The sequence below is a fragment of the Crotalus tigris genome, unplaced genomic scaffold (genome assembly GCF_016545835.1).
Source record: "Crotalus tigris isolate CLP2741 ecotype Arizona unplaced genomic scaffold, ASM1654583v1 scf7180000017641.3106099, whole genome shotgun sequence".
Lineage (NCBI taxonomy): Eukaryota > Metazoa > Chordata > Lepidosauria > Squamata > Viperidae > Crotalus > Crotalus tigris.
The window spans coordinates 2,820,467-2,839,303 of NW_024096535.1; the positions used below are offsets into that span (position 1 = coordinate 2,820,467).

The 18,837-nt window shown below is 40.8% G+C and overlaps 1 protein-coding gene across 2 annotated transcripts in view; it reads left to right on the forward strand.

Moving 5' to 3' along the window:
- The first annotated feature begins 13,072 nt into the window (after window positions 1-13,072).
- The window catches only part of STAM2 (signal transducing adaptor molecule 2), a 37,205-nt gene continuing 31,440 nt past the window's right edge, over window positions 13,073-18,837 (forward strand). For both annotated transcript variants that reach the window (XM_039335439.1, XM_039335440.1), the window contains exon 1: window positions 13,073-13,273. In XM_039335439.1, coding sequence (XP_039191373.1) covers window positions 13,234-13,273 — 40 coding nt within the window. In that variant the 5' untranslated portion in view covers window positions 13,073-13,233. The remainder of the gene's footprint in view (window positions 13,274-18,837) is intronic.

The following is an 18,837-nucleotide window of genomic DNA, read 5'->3' on the forward strand; positions in this document are numbered from 1 at the left end:
AGTGACAGTTGGGTCCTAGCTTACGGACACAGGTGGTCCTTTGTGTGCCCAGCTGGGGGCTGAAAACAATCTGTCAAATTCTTTGCAGCTTCCTGTAGGTCGAGTGTTTGTAAGCTGTTTGAGTCCTGTACGTGTATCCCCAGGGCCCTCAACCAATCGAGTCCTATGAGACTCGTTCGTTCACCCCCTACTACTATAAGTCTAGTGGACCTTCAAAACTCTTGTATTGCACGTTAAGGGTGGCCTCCCCCTTAACACACACTCTTGAGTTCTGAAAATCGGTTAATACAATATCAGAAGGCCTTAACTTGGCCTTAGACCCACTTCTGGAACAAATCTTCCTAAATGTATGCAATGAAATGATGGACAGGGCAGACCCTGTGTCTAGTTCCATAGATAATGGAACCCCTTGTAGCTTCACGTTGAGTGACAGCTTTTTCTTCATGGGCTTGTGTGTGCCTGTTCTACAGATGCTTCTTCGCGAAGCGCAAAAGCCTACCCTATTCTGGCTGGGGAATCTGGTACCTTTCAGGCGTTCTTCTTGGGGTTGTGCCTTTCGTCGGCTCAGACACACAGCTGCAATGTGCCCTCGTTTGCCGCATGCCCGGCAGGTAGCGGAGCGGAACTTGCAGTCGGTTCTTCTGTGGCGACCTCCACAGCCGATGCACTTGAGCGGAGCCGAAGAGCTTCCCTTCTGGTTCTCTTCCTTCGCGAGGTGTAGACGGTCGACTTCCTCGTCCGGATCCTCCTCGGAGTTTCGTCGGACGTCTTCCTGGTGCACGGACGCACCCTCTGCACTGTTTCTGATCGGCCGCATGTTTTTGATGGCGCCGCCTGCTGCTTCTTCGGCGGTGACTTCCCTTAAGGCGTCTTGGAAGGATAATTCTTCCTTTGCGAAAAGTCTCTGTTGTAGCTCGCGATGCCTTAACCCGCACACGAATCGGTCCCTCAGTCGTTCCTCGAGGTCCTTGAACTCGCAGGGCTTGGCGGCCTTCCGTAGCGCGGCGATGTATTCCTTGGCTGTTTCACCGGACCGTTGATCCCTCTGCTCGAAGGTGTGGCGCCATGAGATAACGGACACCTTGGGGTGGAAGTGCTCTTTCAGCAGCTTCTTCAGGTCTGCGTAGCTTACAGACTCTACTGGAACAGGTGCTACAAGATTTTCTGCGATTTCGAAGGCGTCTTGGCCGCAAACGCAAAGCAGGGTGGCGGCCTTCAAGCTATCTTCCCTCACTTGGTTTGCCTTGAAGTAGTTCTCCATTCGGGATACGTAGGACTCCCACCGCTCTGGATGTGAGACGTCGAATTCCGAAAGCCTTCCGATTTTCGCCATCTTCGGATCTTCAGGAGACGGGTTTTATCCAGCCAGCCTTAACCCCCGACGATAGCGCACCGGATGGCGGCAGCTGCCGAGATCGAAGCCGTTCCTCTTCGCAGCTCAGGAATCCTTGGGTAAGCTTACACTTTTTCCTTTCCAGGTAGTGCAAGGCATCCCCTCGTCACCAGTGTTGGCCTTGGCGGGAAAACAGACACGAGAAGCAGCTGGAGTTCTCAGTTTCTTTATTCAGCGTTCAGCTTACAGGAAGATGGCTTCAGCCTCGCCCAAACGCCTCGCAGCCTCTTATATAGGCAACTCCCGGGTAAAGAGGTTACTTTTCCCGCGCCAGCACCCGCGCATGCGCACGGCGCTGGCGACAGCCTGTCTGGTCCCGGGCAGCTTTGCACCTGCCCGGGACTGCCTGCAAACGCCCGAGCCGTTTGCAAAGGCTCGGGACATAACAAATATGTTAAGAGGTTATTATTAATAGTGCCCCCAAATCAGACAGCGGCTTAGATAGAGGAAAGATATGGGTTTTTGCACAAATAGTTTCCATTCCTACAGTTGATTTAGTTTAAAGTAACTTATTTGTTGAAGATCAAGCCGCACTCTGATTCATGTTTTAGCAGAATGAATCATTTTGAAAGGATACATAGAAGAAACCATACTGATGATAAATTTCTAAGTATGATTTTACACATTTACAAAACAGAGAGAATTTATTTCACTCTATGCTAGAAAGAAAGAAAGAAAGGAAGGAAGGAAGGAAGGAAGGAAGGAAGGAAGGAAGGAAGGAAGGAAGGAACGGAGGGAGGGAGGGAGGGGGAGGGAGGGAGGGAGGGGGAGGGAGGGAAGAAATCCAAAGCTGCAAATAATAAAGAAAAAGAATAAGACAGCCAAAATATCAGTTATCAAGCCAAGGGAAAATAAATCATTGTTAAACAATAACTATTGCAATGGAAGTCATCACATCTGAGAGTGTACAATACTGAATGAAAACTATTTTGTAAATAGATTTCAGAATGAATGTAAACAACAAGACCAAGTTTTAAGTGCATTATTCTTATTATAGTTTGTCATACAGTCAGCCAGATATCTACATTGAATTTGTAACCTATCAAATCCTTCCCAGAATCCTGAGATAGGCAGATGTTGATGTTTGATGGTGTTAAAGGTATCACCGCAGGATGTAAGATGGTCTGAGTAAAGCTGCCTTTTGCAACTGATTGATGTGGTTTGTGAATGCCATGGTGACCAAGTGGTGCTCCAGCTGTTATTGTTGTTGTTAATGGTATTACTACTATAATAATAATAACAACAACAAGAGAACAAATTCTGTTAGACAAGTGTAAGCCCCTGTGTGGCTACAAACCTTAAGAGAAGCAACACCAATTTCTTCAACATTTGAAATAGAAAACCAGCTAGAGAACAGTTGGGCTGTTAAACAACAATGATGTGATAGGGATGCTCAAGGAGATACAGAGACTGCAGAGGAACAGAATAAATTCCTTGTATTTGTCTTTATAACAAAAGATACAAGATAGATATCTCAGCCTAAATTGATTTTCTCCAGGAGGGAAGTGGAAAAGTTAAAACCCAAAGAAAGAATACCAAGGGACCTATAAGAGACTACAGTGTATAGTGCCATGTTAAATTGTTGACTTCTTATCAAAATATATAACTTGCCTCTCAAATAAGAGAACTGGAAGCTAGCCACTCTGGTCCCAAATTCTAAGAAGAGGCCAGAGAAGACGAGGGAAATTATTGATAGAAATGGTAATCAAAAACAATAATGACAACAATGACAAAGACTGCTGAAGGAAAATCAGGAGAGATTCCTTAGAGCAGATATGTCAAACTCACGACGTCATGTTACGTCGCGCAACGTATCGGGACGGTTTTGCCATTGCTGGCAATGGGGTGGGCGTGGCTTCTGGATGATGCGTTTGGCCCGCGGATCGGCAGTTTGACACCCCTGTCTTAGAGGCAAATCCTGCCTTGCTAAACTTTTAACAGATGAACAAAACTAACACTGTCAATGCTTGTATACTTGAATTTTCAAAACAAAATGTTTGACAATGTCCCTCATCAAAAGATTCTTGTCTAAATACAGCACTCCTATTCACATATGAATTAGTATTGTTTTAGATGCCACATTTTGAAAAAAAAAGGACTGAAAAAAAGGGGTGGAGAGGACAACAAAATTCTTAGGGCCTTGAACATAATCTCTGCAAAGAATGGCTAAGGTCTTTAGTTTGGAAAAATAAGTCACTGAGGGAAGACATAAATAAACATGCATGGCCTGAAAAAAACTTGACTGCGGTATTTTTCCCTTTCTCAAAATACTGGACTGGGATCATCTGATGAAACTTATTAGAAGGAGATTTAAAGCAGATAAAATTGCACATTATATAATTAACCAGTAGAATTATTTATCATAACATGGGGATGGCTTTTAAAGGGGACTAAATTCTTCTTGAAGTAACTCTAGGCCGCTTACTTATTAAAGCTAAAATAATACAATAAAAATAGAGGTAGTCATTAACTTAAGACCACTGTTGAGACTCGTTCAATTGAGTCAGACCCTTTTGTGACTTTCTGACAAGCAAAGTCATGAGGGAAGCCGGCGTCACTTAACAACCGGGTTAGTAACTTATCAACTGCAGTGGTTCGCTTAACAACTGTGGCAAGAAAGGTCGTAAAATGGAAGCAAAATGCACTTAACAAATGTCTCACTCAACAACAGAAATTTGGGACTCAGTTGAGGTAATAAGTCGAGGACTAACTGTACCTGTATAAGTCATAAGACAATTTTGCAAGGTTGTTATTACTGAACCATTGTTAAAAAAGCAGTCCTAAGTCGAGGACTACCTGTAATGAAAGTAGCAACTGCTCAAAAGCAGCCATACATACAGATACTGTAGGTGAAGTCTGATTTAGGGCTTCTGGAACATCTCCATAAAGATACAACAACAATAATAATAATAAAGTTGGAAGGGACCTTGGAGATCATCTAGTCCAACTCCCTGCTCAGGCAGGAAACCCTATACCATTTCAGACAAATGGCTGTCCAGTCTCTTCTTAAAAACCTCCAGTGTTGGAGCATTCACCACTTCTGGAGGCAGGTTGTTCCATTGGCTAATTGTTCTAACAGTCAGGAAGTTTCTCCTTAGTTCTAGGTTGCTTCTCTCCTTGATTAGTTTCCACACATTGCTTCTTGTCCTGCCTTCAGGTGCTTTGGAAAATAGCTTGACTCCCTCTTCTTTGTGGCAACCCCTGAGATATTGGAACACTGCTGTCATGTCTCCCGTCGTCCTTCTCTTCATTAAACTAGATATACCCAATTCTAATACTCTTCTGTACTTACTCTTCTAAAAAGTTCTTTCATCATACTGCATGGCTCTTTCTGATAAGTTACAGTGGACTCTGAGAACAGAAGTTGGTAGAATGTGGTGTTGGCGAATGGCTTTTTGACTCCCTTAATATAATCAACTTTATTCAGAATGACAACTGTCCTTCCTTTGTTGGCTGGCTGTGTGCGTTTTTGTTGTTTTTCTTGTGGCCTTGGACGGCATCCTGTTTTGCTCTGCTGAAATTGTTGCATGAGGGAAAGTATTTTTTTTAAATTCACAATTGTGACTTGGGCTTGTTTGTGAGAGCATTCAGTGTAGAAATCCAGGCTATACAGTGAACCCTACTGTAAACTGCACACTCCGCCTCCCCCCTCCCAAGTCCATGGAACAATTATCTTCCATGAAACCAATCCCTGGTGCCAAAAAGGTTGGGGACTGTTGTCCTAGTGAGTTTTCCTGGCTGAAAAAGGGTCTCCCCAACTTAAATTCAGTACTTTGTTATCTGAGTACAGTGATGGGGGTGGGGGGAGATTTTATTTCTCAAGTGTAGCACAACATAGAACAACATATCAAATCAAACCAAATCTTTATTCTGGTCAAAGGACAACATATAATCCAGAGAAGTTAACTAACGTGTGAATGTCCATAGTGATCATGGAGTTTTCTCCAATTCTACAGGGTGATAATTTTGACAAGGAGGAATGGTCATGCCTGCATAGAAGTAGTAAGGAGAGGGGAACAATCCACCCATTCCAAATATTTGTCAAAATGCGTCTTTCCCCACTGACATACAAAGAAGTGATTATCTAAAGAAATGTAAAAAACCATACTTGATTTCAGCCCCCCCCCCTTCTCCAAAGGTTTAATCTTAGAGTGGAGGGGCGCAGTCTGCTTTGATCTTCCAAAGGATGTCCAACATGGATGATTTCATAGATTCGTGTATCTTATAGATCAAGAAATGCTGGCATGTTAAAAGCCTTGGCTATCTGTGCATATGAAAACATTCCAGCCTAAGTAGATGCCTTGGGGTTGAGGACAAGACTCACAGAGTTAAGAGCTGTCATGCACTTGGGGAATGGAGCCAAAACTTAATTTGTAGCTGGAATGCAATAGGGTTGACAGGTCTCAGGCAGGTTCTGACAACATTGCTCCCTGCCACCCTTTCTCTGCAAAAGCAGGGCTGTGAATCTGCAGATGCTTCTCACAACTCAGCTTTGGCTGAACTTCCTTGTTAGAGCTTGTAGTAAAAGCTTAAAATGCACACAGTCCTTCTGTGGATTTCATTTTATCCCATGAGAAGTTAGTGCTGTGAATGTTCAGTGCAGTACCTAAGAAGCAAACTAAGGCAAAGAACCACAATGGATTGCGCATTCCTTGGCAAAACCAGATGTACCTGGTTGTCAAATATCTGCACATTGTGCTTATTGCTTCACTTAAAGCAGGAAAACACAACCTGGGAGTCTGAGGTGTTCAGGCTTAGGTGTGGCTCTTAGAATCTCTTCAAAAGTTGTTGCTGAATTGTTGTTGCTTCTAATGTGGTGGGTGAGGGAATCAAATCTGCAGAGATTATATCAATTGTATCGAGCTAATTTAATAGGAAAGTTTAATTTGGTGCCGTTTAATATTTGCCCTGGTCCCATCATTTTGTTGAACTTTGGCCCTCTCAAAGGTAAAATATTCCTCAGTTTCAACTATGTACCCCAACTTACATATGGATTTAAAGACCTGCAGGCTACTTGAGAACTCTACATAATATATAGTTCTAGAAAGTTTCTGTTCTTTTCCAATAAGAAGTCTGTTTAGGGGGGTGTGTGGGGTGGGGATTGCAGTTTTAAAAGACAGCTGCAAATTACTTCTTCTCCAGAGCTGGGCACAGATCCTGAGAGTGGAAATAAACAACGGTTTCTGAGGAAAAAAAAATGTAAATTACAATCATGTGATCATGGGACTCTGCAAATTTGGGCCACTTGTTGAGCACTCAAAATGCAGTCATGTGACCATGGGGGGGATGTTGTAACTTTGAATCTGGATTGTAAGTCCCTTTTTTGGGGTCCATTGTAACTTCGAACAGTTGCTAAGTCAAGGACTACCTATTTTTTACCTAACTTATTCCTCAAGAACCTCCCTTTGTTCTGCTTGCCGCAGGTTTTTCATTCACTGTGATTGTAGTAATGGAGTACTGTATTCACCCATGCATTCTCCAATTATCTGGTCACTCTGACTAAAAGAAGTTGAAACATTTGCACGAAAGCTTGTGAAGTGAGGAAAAGGGATCTCCAGTTCTTTCCCATCCAAATTCTAAGAAAAATGAGGGAGAAGGAGCATAACACCCCGCATCAGGAACTTTACCACTTGGCGCAACAGCTATAGCCAGATACCCGAGAATGTAGCTAAACCTGGAGATCTAGGAAAGGATCTGTAGGCTATTAAGCCCATTAAGCCCTGCTACTTAATGGGCTTAATGAATAAAGCTTCTTACAGCAGAACATATACTTTGAATTAGTATTAGGTAACTTAGTTTCAACTTCCTCAAGGGGGGTCATTAGTAGGACTTCATCTACACACAGCCCAGAAATAATAGTGTCCCTCTCTTCTAATTATCTGCAAGGAAGGTGACCCTTTTCTTCATCTTGTCTGACAGTCAGGATTACTTTACCTGCCTAATTGATTAACTGATCAAGTTCACTGATTAATGAGATGGCGAAACAATATTGTGCAATTATGCAACTTAAGTTAAAATGCCATTCAGGAGGGGCTGAATCTTGCCCTTTTGTGCTGCTATCTCCCACTCCAAGCACACTCATGGATTTGAACCTATTTGCCTTGGCTATACTGGTCTTTATTTATTTGTTTATTTAATTTATATGACACCCATCTCACTATCCAAAGTGACTTCGGGCAGCTAGCTGGGTTGCTGGTGGAGGAGAAACATTCTGATCCCTCCAAAGTACTTCTGTGATGCCCTTTATGGATCAGATCACCTGCTCCTAAAACCCTGGGTGACCTTTTGTTCAGAGGTTTGGTAAAGTAATCCACCAGTCTGCTTTTAGGTGAAATAGGGTTCACAAGAAACTGGACACCTTTGTTCCATCCCTCTATATTACACCAAAAGACATTTCATGGGACCTTTTTGGAACAATACTGTCACCTGTCCCAAATGTGCTTTTTCAGGAGGCAACTGGACTTTCTTGTTTTTCTTTGAAGAAGCATCCAAGAAGCTTCTTCAGCTCTGATTGGATGGTCGGGAATGGAATGGAAATCTGGTCAGAGCTGAAGAAGCTGCTTTGATGAGAAGCGAAACATCTTCAAAGAAAAACCAAGAACGTCCAGTTGCCTCCTGAAAAAGCACATTTGGGACAATCATGACCTGGATGACTGAGAATCTCCATAGATAAATACCGCCACCTATAGGGCATGTCTATTCAAAATGCAGTGACAAGTCAAACTATAAATTTAGTAGCACTTTCATGACTAAGCAACTTTCTTGGGACATTTGCTTTTGTGAGCAGTAGCTCACTTTATCAGAGGCATATAGTGGGTCAAAGTTTGGTTACTGGAGAATCTAAGGGAACCAACCCCAGTCTGGCAGGAGAGGGATTACAGCTCCAACAAGTTAATAATAACTTAATTCAAGGCATTAATGAAGTAATTAGAAAAGCTGGATAGCCATTTCTCAGTGTGTAACACTGTCCATTCTTCTGGTTTATCATTCTTCAATTAAATATATGTCAATTTCTATACAGTTATTGGACCCCAGTCCAGTTTGGTGTCACAGTAACCCATATGAGAGCTAATGTGGTATAATAGTTGAGATGCTGGACATGGTTTCCTATTGTTTGCCATCCTTTCAGAGATTTGGAGGATGTTATCTCCCTCCCTCAATTTTTTTCTTTTCAACTTTCTTTCATAGGTCTTAGTTTCTACTGCTTTCCTTCGCTGAAGCTGCTCTTAATTTTTCTGAAATCTGCTAAAAGTGCAGAACCCAAAAGAGGCCACAATATTTGAGATGGATTCTGGCCAATTTAGAATAAAACGAACTTTCTATTTTTGGGGGGGGGGAGGGACATAGCTTAGAATTGCATTTTCATTTTTGTCATTTTCATCACAATATGGTTCATTTTCAGATTGCACCTGACTGCTATATCCCATTTTTTTCTCCACAAGTGTTAAATCTCAAGCCACGTTTCTGTTTTTCTTAAGTGAAAATGTTACATTTATCTCATCTATATTTTATTCCATTAATTTCAGTCCATTTCTCTACCCTACAAAGGGAGTTTTGAATTTTATCTTTATTTTTTAGCCTTAGCTATTCCACCCAATGTTCTATCGCAGCAGATCTGATAAACTTCTTCTCCAGCTCCCATCCAAGTCTTTAATAAAAATACTGAATAAATTAAAAAAACAAGGGATGAACCCTGTGGTGTGTTCCAATTGATTCCTCTTTCCAATGAGGCAGAGTGATATGCAACCACTGAGAACTCAATGTGAATTTTGTCACCTCTATATCCACTTAACCCCCCAATTCACATTTAACTAGCTTGATAATCAAAATATCACGAGGTACTTTATCACACTATTATTATTTACTAGATATATGTATGCTTTATTGAAACCTAGATTTCAAAGCTAGACAAGAAACAATGGATGGAAACTAATCAAGGAGGGAAGCAACCTAGAACTAAGGAGAAATTTCCAAACAGTGAGAACAATTAACCAGTGGAACAATTTGCCTCCAGAAGCGGTGAATGCTCCAACACTGGAAGTTTTTAAGAAGAGACTGGACAGCCATTTGTCTGAAATGATATAGGGTTTCCTGCCTGAGCAGGGGGGTTGGACTAGAAGACCACTAAGGTCCCTTCCAGCTGTTATGGTTAGATATACTATACTACTCAAATATAATACTTCAAGAGAAAGACGGCTTATTTATCAAACTTGTTGGAATATTCATGAGCAGGAAGAGTCATGTAGTAGCTCAGTTAGCCAATGTGAAGAAAGTGCTACTGAGTCTGTGCAAAAAGGTATTGAGTTAGAAGCTGAATTGTCAGTCTCAGGTTTGTCTCTGTATCTCTCTGTAAGAAGTCTTCATTGAGCTATGTTGCTGTAAAGAAGAACGTATGGTATTGTAAATATTTTGATATGAATATAAAAAGGTTATTTGAATCAGCTAAATGCAGTCAACTGTGAGAGCTTCTGATTTATTTTTTCACCAACAGAGAAATTAAAATTCTCTAACAAAACTTCTGAACTGTCCATCTCCCTTGTAGAGGGGCTCTCTAATTAAGGCTAAGCAAATCACCCCACTTCAAATCAGGATAACCGTGGGGATGCTGTGACAATCCCAATTTCAGGCTTCCCATAAGCGAGGGCAACTTGTTTCTATCTAGCATGTTGCTAGATAGAAAAAGATTGTCAAGTGGCTGAAAATTTTCAGGGACAGTAAGCATATGAGGAAGTTGCAAGGAAAGTAAGCCTGAGTATATAAGCTATTGGTCTATTAAATGGTTGAGGAAATGGCATGCCAATATGAAACCCATCAAGGAGTGTCAGTTCCCACTCATTGAAATGTTTGATCTTAAAATGTTGCAACATCTATAATTTTGCTGGTAAGTTGCCCCATAAGGCCTATGAACAAAGATGACAAAAACTAGGATCTGTTCTTTCTGTTCCAGAGTATAGAATAACAGAATAGTGAATGTAAATTACAGAGAAGCAGATTCCAACTAAATTTTAGAAAAGACTTCACAGCAGCCAGAGGGCTTGCTCAGTGGTACTCATTATCCAAAAAGGAACTGAACTTTGGTTCATTGGCTGGGTTCAAATGGAGACTAGACAACACTTGACTGGGAAATTTTGATTTATGGTCTGAATGTCATCTTCCAACATTTTGAATCTATAGCATACAACGTTCCCACAATTTCCTCAGTCAAAACATTGTAAAGTTATTCAATCAAAAAAATGACATCAGGATTTGGCAAGCCTTGTTCTTGACAAATCCATGATGTCTCCTGTTAATTACATCATTTTCAAAATGCCTAGAGATTGTTACAATGTTCTCTTGATTCTTTTAAGATATTGATTCCAGATTGTCGGTATTCATCTTTGTTTTTCTGAAGACAGGAACAGTTGCCTTCCTTTAGTCTTCTATCCATTCTCCAATAGAGTTAAAAAGATAATAAATAAAGATTTGGCCCAATCAGCAGCAATTTCTTCATACCCCTTCAATGCAATCTGACTACTGCTGGAAATTTAAACTTATTCAAAGTAAATTTACCTATAATTTGTACCATACACTGATCAGTCTGTTTTATGCATTTTTATGATTTTTTTATGAGTCCATTGGAGTTGGAGGGCTGTAATAAATTTAAATAAAGGTTAGTAGTTGACAGAACATTCAAATTAGTGCAAAATGATACTTAAGATCATCCTAGATAACCTTCTGTTTGTTAATAGAAGAAAAATATTTATTAAAAAAATAAACAGTCAACAAATGTGAGGATTATCTGAGATGCATTTAAAATGGTAAAATAAAACAATATCTTCTATATCTTGGTGGGAAAAATGAAAGAATTATTTCTTCGTTGCTAGCATTTAACCATCTTGACTGAGGAGCTGATATGCTTTATACATTTTAAAGAAGTTTTTATTGCTCGTTGCATCCTTCATAGAAGGAGCAGAATGCCACTTTTCATTAGTTCCTCCTTCTTATGAAGGATAAATGTCTCCTATAAAAGATAAGGTTGGAACTGCTCTCTGGACCTGTAAGGGTAAATTACTGACAATCTTTTTCAGCCAGCAAGATGTGTATTCCAGAAACAAGTTGCTCTTAATAACGGAAAGCTTGATCTTAGGATTGTCATAGCATCTCAGTGGTCATGTGACGGCCATTTGGACCTTGTCAACTAACAGGCATTTCTGACCATCGCTACGCCATTCATGTGCTTCCCAGCAGGCTTCCAACAAGCAAAATCAAAGAAGCCAGCAGTGAAATTACAAGTCAGTCATGTAATGTGTTGCTTAATGACCACAGTGATTCACTAAAACAACCGCAGCAGAAGGTTGTAACTCTATTGAATCATGTCTTAATTACTGCTTTGTGTAGCAATGAAATTGCCAGTCCCAACTGCAGAGTTGTTAAGTGAAGGCTATTTGTGTTTAATGTGATCATATTTACATATCCCGAGGCACAAATGACCAGGCTCAAATTATCCTACTTTAGGCACAGAATAATAGAGTTGGAAGGGAAGGTCTTCTAGTCCAACCCCCTTTTCAAGCAGGAGACTCTATCCAGGGGTTCTCAACCTTGGCAATTTGCTGGCTGAGGAATTCTGGGAGTTGAAGTCCACAAGTCTTAAAGTTGCCAAGGTTGAGAACCCCTGCGGCCTATACTATTTTAGACAAGCGGTTGTCCGCTCTTTTCTTAAAAAGCTCCAGTGAGGGTACACACACAAGCCAAAGGCACGTGCAAAGACCCAGTTGCCTGAAAAAGGCTCAGAAGTCTAAGAAAGGTGAAAGGCAAGCGAAGAAGAGGACGACCAGCAGCAAGGTGGATGGATTCCGTTAGTGGCGATGACTGCACCATTAGACGCCCTGAAAGGTTATGTTAGGGACAGATCATCAGGGAGGAAATCTGTCACATGGAGTCGAAAGAACGGGAGGGGGATTATAATCACTCATCCACTTAAGTATAAATAAATGACTGCTGCTTTAACGTTCAACAAAATAAGAATGCTCTGAAATATAAATCACAATTCCGGCAGGACTACATCGAGACAGTGCCTAGAACAAGCGCGCGCTTCCATTTCTCCACCCGCCACCAATCAATTTCCTCCCCCCCCCACTTCTCTCTCGGCCCCGCCTTCCCGCGCCTACTTGAAATCCCATTTGACTCGCGAGAAAAGACAGGAAAATGACGCAGGTAGAACCTGCTTTTCAGACGAGGCACTAGATCTAGAAAGTATAGAACTACAGAATTTGTCGTGACAATGACTCAAAGACACTTCCAGGTAGTTTCCCTCTATTTTTTATCGGCGCAAAACGGATCCACATATCGTCATGTGCATTCAACATCTCGTCTCTTTGTTTCAATATAAGAAAGCAGCTTTGAGATCGTTTTGTTTTCTTAATTTCTAACTCTATGCACGTTTTTTTCCCGAGGACCCCAATTATTTTTGCCTACACCATTGCCTATTCCTTACGTCGAAGCTGCTCTATTCAGCGGGCTCCACACACGCGCGCGCGCGCGTCGGTGCTGGCTGCTGAAAGAAGAAACTATCCAAGGAAACTATTCACGGTTTCTTGTTATCGGGAATACTGGATTTGGGATTCTTCGAATCCGGCGGCTACGAGACGACCCCGGGCAGAGAGGGCGCGTCGGGGTCCTTCGCGATGGCGGAACAGGAAGTGGAGCAGGGGAGGGGCGTGGCCGCGTCGAGGGCGGCGACTGCTGCGAAGTGAGTCGCGTTCTGCGCTTGGAGCGGCTGCCGAACCGGACCGCGCCAGGTTGACCCCCTCGGGGTGGTTGTCGTTAACGTTCGTGCTGCCGCTGCCGCCGCCAACGTTGTCATGCCGCTCTTCGCCCCCAACCCCTTCGAGCAGGATGTGGGTGAGTGGAACAGGAGTGGAGGAGATTTTTCTGCCCGGCAGGAAAAGAGCAGCAGCCGCCCTTAAAGGCTCCCGCCGCGGCCTCCGGGCACGGTCACGGGTCTGTCCCCGCCGCCCCCCATTCCCGGGGGAGATCAGTTCCGTCGGCGAGGCCAACCCCTGCCCACCCATTTCCTTCCGACGGAGGACGGGCGCAGGAGGGAGGCTCTGCTTTTCCGTCCCGTCCCAGGATTGTCTTCTCGACAAGGTGGTCGGTCGTCCTCTGGCTGAGGATCTGAGTTGAGGCCACCTGTGCGGGAGAGGAAGTGGAGCAAGAGGCCCCGGATACCTGGAGGAAACAGGATTTCCCCTTCCCCCCCTTAAGAGGTTCAAATGATTTTTGCGAAATACTCTCTAGCTGGGGAAACCTGATTCTCGTCTTCGTCGCCAGATCAGACCTGATCATTTGCCCCAAATTAAATTAAAGTGTGGATCCTAATCTGGTCTATTATTGTTTTAAAGGCAAATTGACTTCGGGGAAAAAAAATAATCCACAGGCCCACCTCTAGTTCTATATTCAATCATATTGCCAGAATTAGAACTATGGACACTTTTTAAAATGGGGGGGGGGAATAATTCAGAAACTAAAGCCAAATGACTTCATATCAAAAGAAGTAATAGTTTTAACAATATTTACAGCTAAGTAGAGAGATTTTTTTAATGTTAATAGAGAAGAAATTGCCACATTTCATTAAATGACGGTTTCATTGAAAGGAATTTATTTTGCATTCCCAACAACCCTATTTGGTGATTCTTTTGATCAGTGCAAGTTTATAAGGCAGGAAATGGTCTTCAAAATATAACTTATACAACTGGAATTAGGAGAGGTGGCTGGTTATGTTAACGATTCAAAGACCAGTTTTGATTGTTAGGAATAGAAATTAAGTTCTTAAACGGTCTAAAATAATCCTCGACTTACTATCACAATTGAGCCCAAAATGTATGTTGCTAAGTGAGAAATTTGTTAAAAGAGTATGCCCCCTTTGTTAAGTGAATCACTGTAGTTGTTAAATTAGCAACATGGTTATTAAGTGAATCCGATTTCCCGATTGACTTTGCTTGTCAGAACAGGTTATAAAAGTTGATCATATGACACTGGGACACTGCAACCATCATAAATATGAGTCAGTTGCCAAGCATCTAAATTTTGATCATGTGACCATGGGGATGCTGCAACAGTCATGAGAGTGAAAAATGGTCATAAATCACTTTTCAGTGCTGTTGTAATTTTGAACAGTCACTGTTACATTAGCTGTAATTGATTGGTATCTTGCTTTATATAGAGCTGTTGCTTGGTTAAACTTCAAAAATAAAAATCTTTATTCCAAAATCTAATCATATAAAATTTCCAGGTATTGATATTGAACTTCTTAGATTTGTTTGCCCTCTTTGCTACTTTATACCTTTATTTTAGCTTCTCTTGCTTAGTTGAATTCATGAGAATTGGATGTAAAAGTGAAATAATTCATAGACTTTACAAATTATCTAAAGTTATGCATTACTAAAAGGGATTAGGCAAGAAATCATACATAGTAGAGATGACTTGACACTTTTTTCTCATTTGCAATAGTACAGCTATAAGTCATCTGCATGTTACAGGATGTCATTTCTGTTTGGTGAATATGTTAAAATTAGAAAATGAGTATCTTTACAAATTGTAAATACAAGCAAATGTCCTGTTAAAACTTAGTTGGATTTACAGTATTTTATATTTAGATGTGTATAAGATAAGTATAAGGCTTAGTAAATTATGTATTTGCAGATTTGAATCTCAGTGGTACTGTACATTGTCATGAATTATTTTTCAAGAAATACATTTTTCATGTCTAAAAGTACTTGATCAAAAATTATTTTTAAAATGTCAGTTACTAAAACAATTACAACCTTTAACAATTGCACAAGAACATTGAAAAAAATCAACACAAAGTGCTTTCAAAAATTAAAAAAAAAGTCTTCTTTGAGTTTTCTAAAAAAGACATAACCAAGAAAACATTTTTCTTCAGAAAGTAGCTTGATGTTTTAGTATTACAGCTGAGAAAGTTGATTTGCCAGTGTTTGCTTCTAGGGAATAACGTTCTTCATGGGCAAAAACAGAGACACATAACTGACATATAACATTAAGTTGTAATGTGCTTTAATGTTGCCTTTGGTTTAGCCTCACTCTGAAAGCCCTCAAGAAGGAGCTATTGTTACAAACTACAGGGGCTGAATTTGTATATAGTATTTTACCATACAAGAACCCTTAAAATAATGTTCATGCATAAAATAATGCATAAAAAATAACAAAAAACTCACAATGAAATTCATTTCTGGACTATTTAATCCATGTTTTTCAACAAGTGGCAAGGCAGCACTGAATCCTGGCATGTAATAATTCCCACCAGTGTGGATGCTAGCTTTGCACTATGTATAATATTAAAAAAATGATTATATTTTTTCCATTACTATTTCTCATGGAACCTCTAGCGACCTCTTGTGGAACCGTAGTTGAGAAAAACTGGCTTAGAGCCTAGAATTGGAAGATTATTTTTTATTGTGTGCAGATGTTAGATTGTATAAACATTCAAAAGAGATTTTAAATTGAGTAGATGGGAAATTAGCTGCAATTTAATAAAAAATTACGGGCTTTATATTATATTCCTGTTAGAAGCAATTACATTTTATGTTAGCTGAAGCTTCCAGAAACTTAACACAAGTTTCTACTCAGATTGATACAATATGACTAACCTTTTATTAATGAGAAAACATTTACTATCAGAACCATTTTTTTTCTCTTAAGAAATTAAATTGTAGTGTTTTGCTGATGAAAGTTACAATCCTGTGCCTGCTTCCTCAGATTTTATTGATGTAAATTGTTTAACTGCTGTTTTAATTTCTGGTGACAAAATGTTTTTAATTCCAAGATGTACAAATCACATTTTTTAAATATTTCACCAAGAGAGGATAAATAGAGGATAGAATCAAAACTTAAGCTTTTTAAAAATAATTTTTTATATTTATAAATGTTCATAAAAATATTTAATTCTAGCACAATGCACCTCATGTATGTTTAGAAAAATAATAGAAACAATGCTCTTGCGTGTTTTTTGTTGAAATAAGTGTTTTCAAAGTAGACATTTTAATCAGAAAATCATAGAGATAAAATTTATGAAGGGTCTTGGAGATCATCTAGCCCAGGGCAGAAATCTACTATTATAGCACCTTCAGCAGATGACCATCCAGACTGTTTAAACACAGAACAAAGAAGGGTCTGCTACTCCCTAAGATAGTCTTTCCCATTACCAAATAGCACTTATCTTCCAGAACATCTTCCTCATGTCCACCTCCAATCTGCTTCCTTGTAATTTAAACCCACTATTGTTTGTTTTCCTGAATAGATTTGCAAGGTGCTTCCTAAATATATTTTTCTCAGTTCTTGTGTATTGTAACCTATTACTTGCCAAGAGTCCCTCATCTTGAAAATATATCTCATGATCAAACTATTTCCTATGGTACCATCTGCATGCCTCCTGTTTGCTTCCAGTATTCTTCTCTCTCTTCTTGGACCAAGAAGGAGTCAGGAAAATATCACCTGTGTCCTCAGCATGATCCTCTTGTTGCTTTACAGTACCATACAGTAACTTCGTGGTTGTATCATTTGTTCCCATCTGGATTAGTGAAGAGGGATAATGGTTAGTAGACATCAAGTATTTTGGGAACCTTATGTATGTATGCATTTTTTATATGCCATCCAGTCTTAAGGACTCTACAGGGCTAAGAATCTTATAAAATTACACCTGTAAAGAAATAAAAAGAGACAAAACCCCAAATATACATAAAACTAAAAAGTAGAATACGTAAAAGTAGAGGATACAAAAGTCAGATGTTCTCAGAGCTGACTGAATATCTCTAGGTCAGTGGTTCTCAACCTTTTTAATGCTGCGACCCCAACCAGTCGTAAGTCGAGGACTACCCAACCGGTCATAAGTCGAGGACTTTCCCTGCCCGGGAACGCCACGCATGTGTGGTGCCGCCCCTTGCGCCGGCTGAGGCGTAGCTGGCAAGTGGCAGAGACGGCGCAGGCTGACCACTGGCTGGGCCACCAGCTGGCCCAGCCCAAGGGAGGTAAGGCACCAGCTGGGCCCCACGTGCGCCAGCAACCCTCCCTGCACCCGCCGGCCTCCCACCCCTGGCCCTCTTTTACTTACATTTTTAGTAGTTGCTCAGCAGGGAGGGGTGGAAACTTCCAGACAGCTTGCATTCGCTGCAGACAACTTGCAACACAGTTTGCAGAATGGGACTTTTGGCGGGCTCAGCAGGGCAGAGACAGCCTGGACAATTCCTATTGGCTTTTGAAAGCCAATAGAATTAGACTTTATTCAAGAGTAGCACAGCTAAGGAAAAGGGGGAAAAAACGGTGGACTGCGTTGTTTGGCGACCCCCATGAAATGGTCATTCGACCCCAAATGGGGTCCCGACCCACAGGTTGAGAACCGCTGCTCTAGGTAATAAGTGGTTGTCGAAAAAGCCCACTTTTCAGGGCCTGTCAGTTAGCAATCTTGTAAAAATGAGATCTGTAGGGACTTGACTATGTTTGAACTGATGGAACATTAAAATGAGTATGCGAGAATGTGGCCCCTTATATAACCAGATCCAGAACTATGCAGAGATTGGTGTTGAGATGGGCAGCCATATAAATCTACTAAGTAAATAAATATAAGTAAATAAATAAAACGCAGTGCTTCTCCTAAGCCAGTGGATTCATCTATATAAGATCAACTCATAACTGCCCAAATTGATACAGTACATTCTATACCAGCTGTAGGTTTTGAATATTCTTTAAAAAGAGGCCCATGAAGAGTACATTGCAATAATTCCTCAGAAGGTGACTAGAACACAAATGGTTGTGAGCGAGACTTCCTGATCCAGGAATGTCCACAATTGGCACAAAGAAGTGACAGTGATAAAGTTATTGTTGTTATATTTTTAATCTGCTATCAGCCCTCCTGGATAAACCAGACAGGAAACATGGCTAGATGAGCTAAATCTACTTTATTATAAGGCTACATTAACATAATTTTGCAAGTCTGAAAGTACAAAACTCCCACCCCACTTTTAATGGCTTAATCCATTAGGCTGGGTTCTTTCTAAGTTTCCTTCTCTGACTATTAAACCACTGAGAGCGCCTGCCTCTTTTGTCTGATTGTTTCCTGGGCAGTGTCTCTTCCCCTGTCCACATTCTTCAAGGTTATTTACCCATTCCATTATACTTGCCCTTTATATAGGTCAACTATATATAGGTCAACTCAAGGCAGTGAACATATCTAATACTCATGCCTCCCTATTTCCTCACAACAATAACTTTAGATTAGATTGAGAGAGTAACTGGCGCAAAGTCGCTCAGTTGACTTTGATGCCTAAGAATGCCTAAAACTCACAGCCTCTTGGTTTCTAGGCCGCTACCATAACCACTACACCAAACTCAAAAGTTCAGAAGTTCTCACAGGAAAATGCTAAGGTTGCAAAACATCTCTAAGTCAAATAACA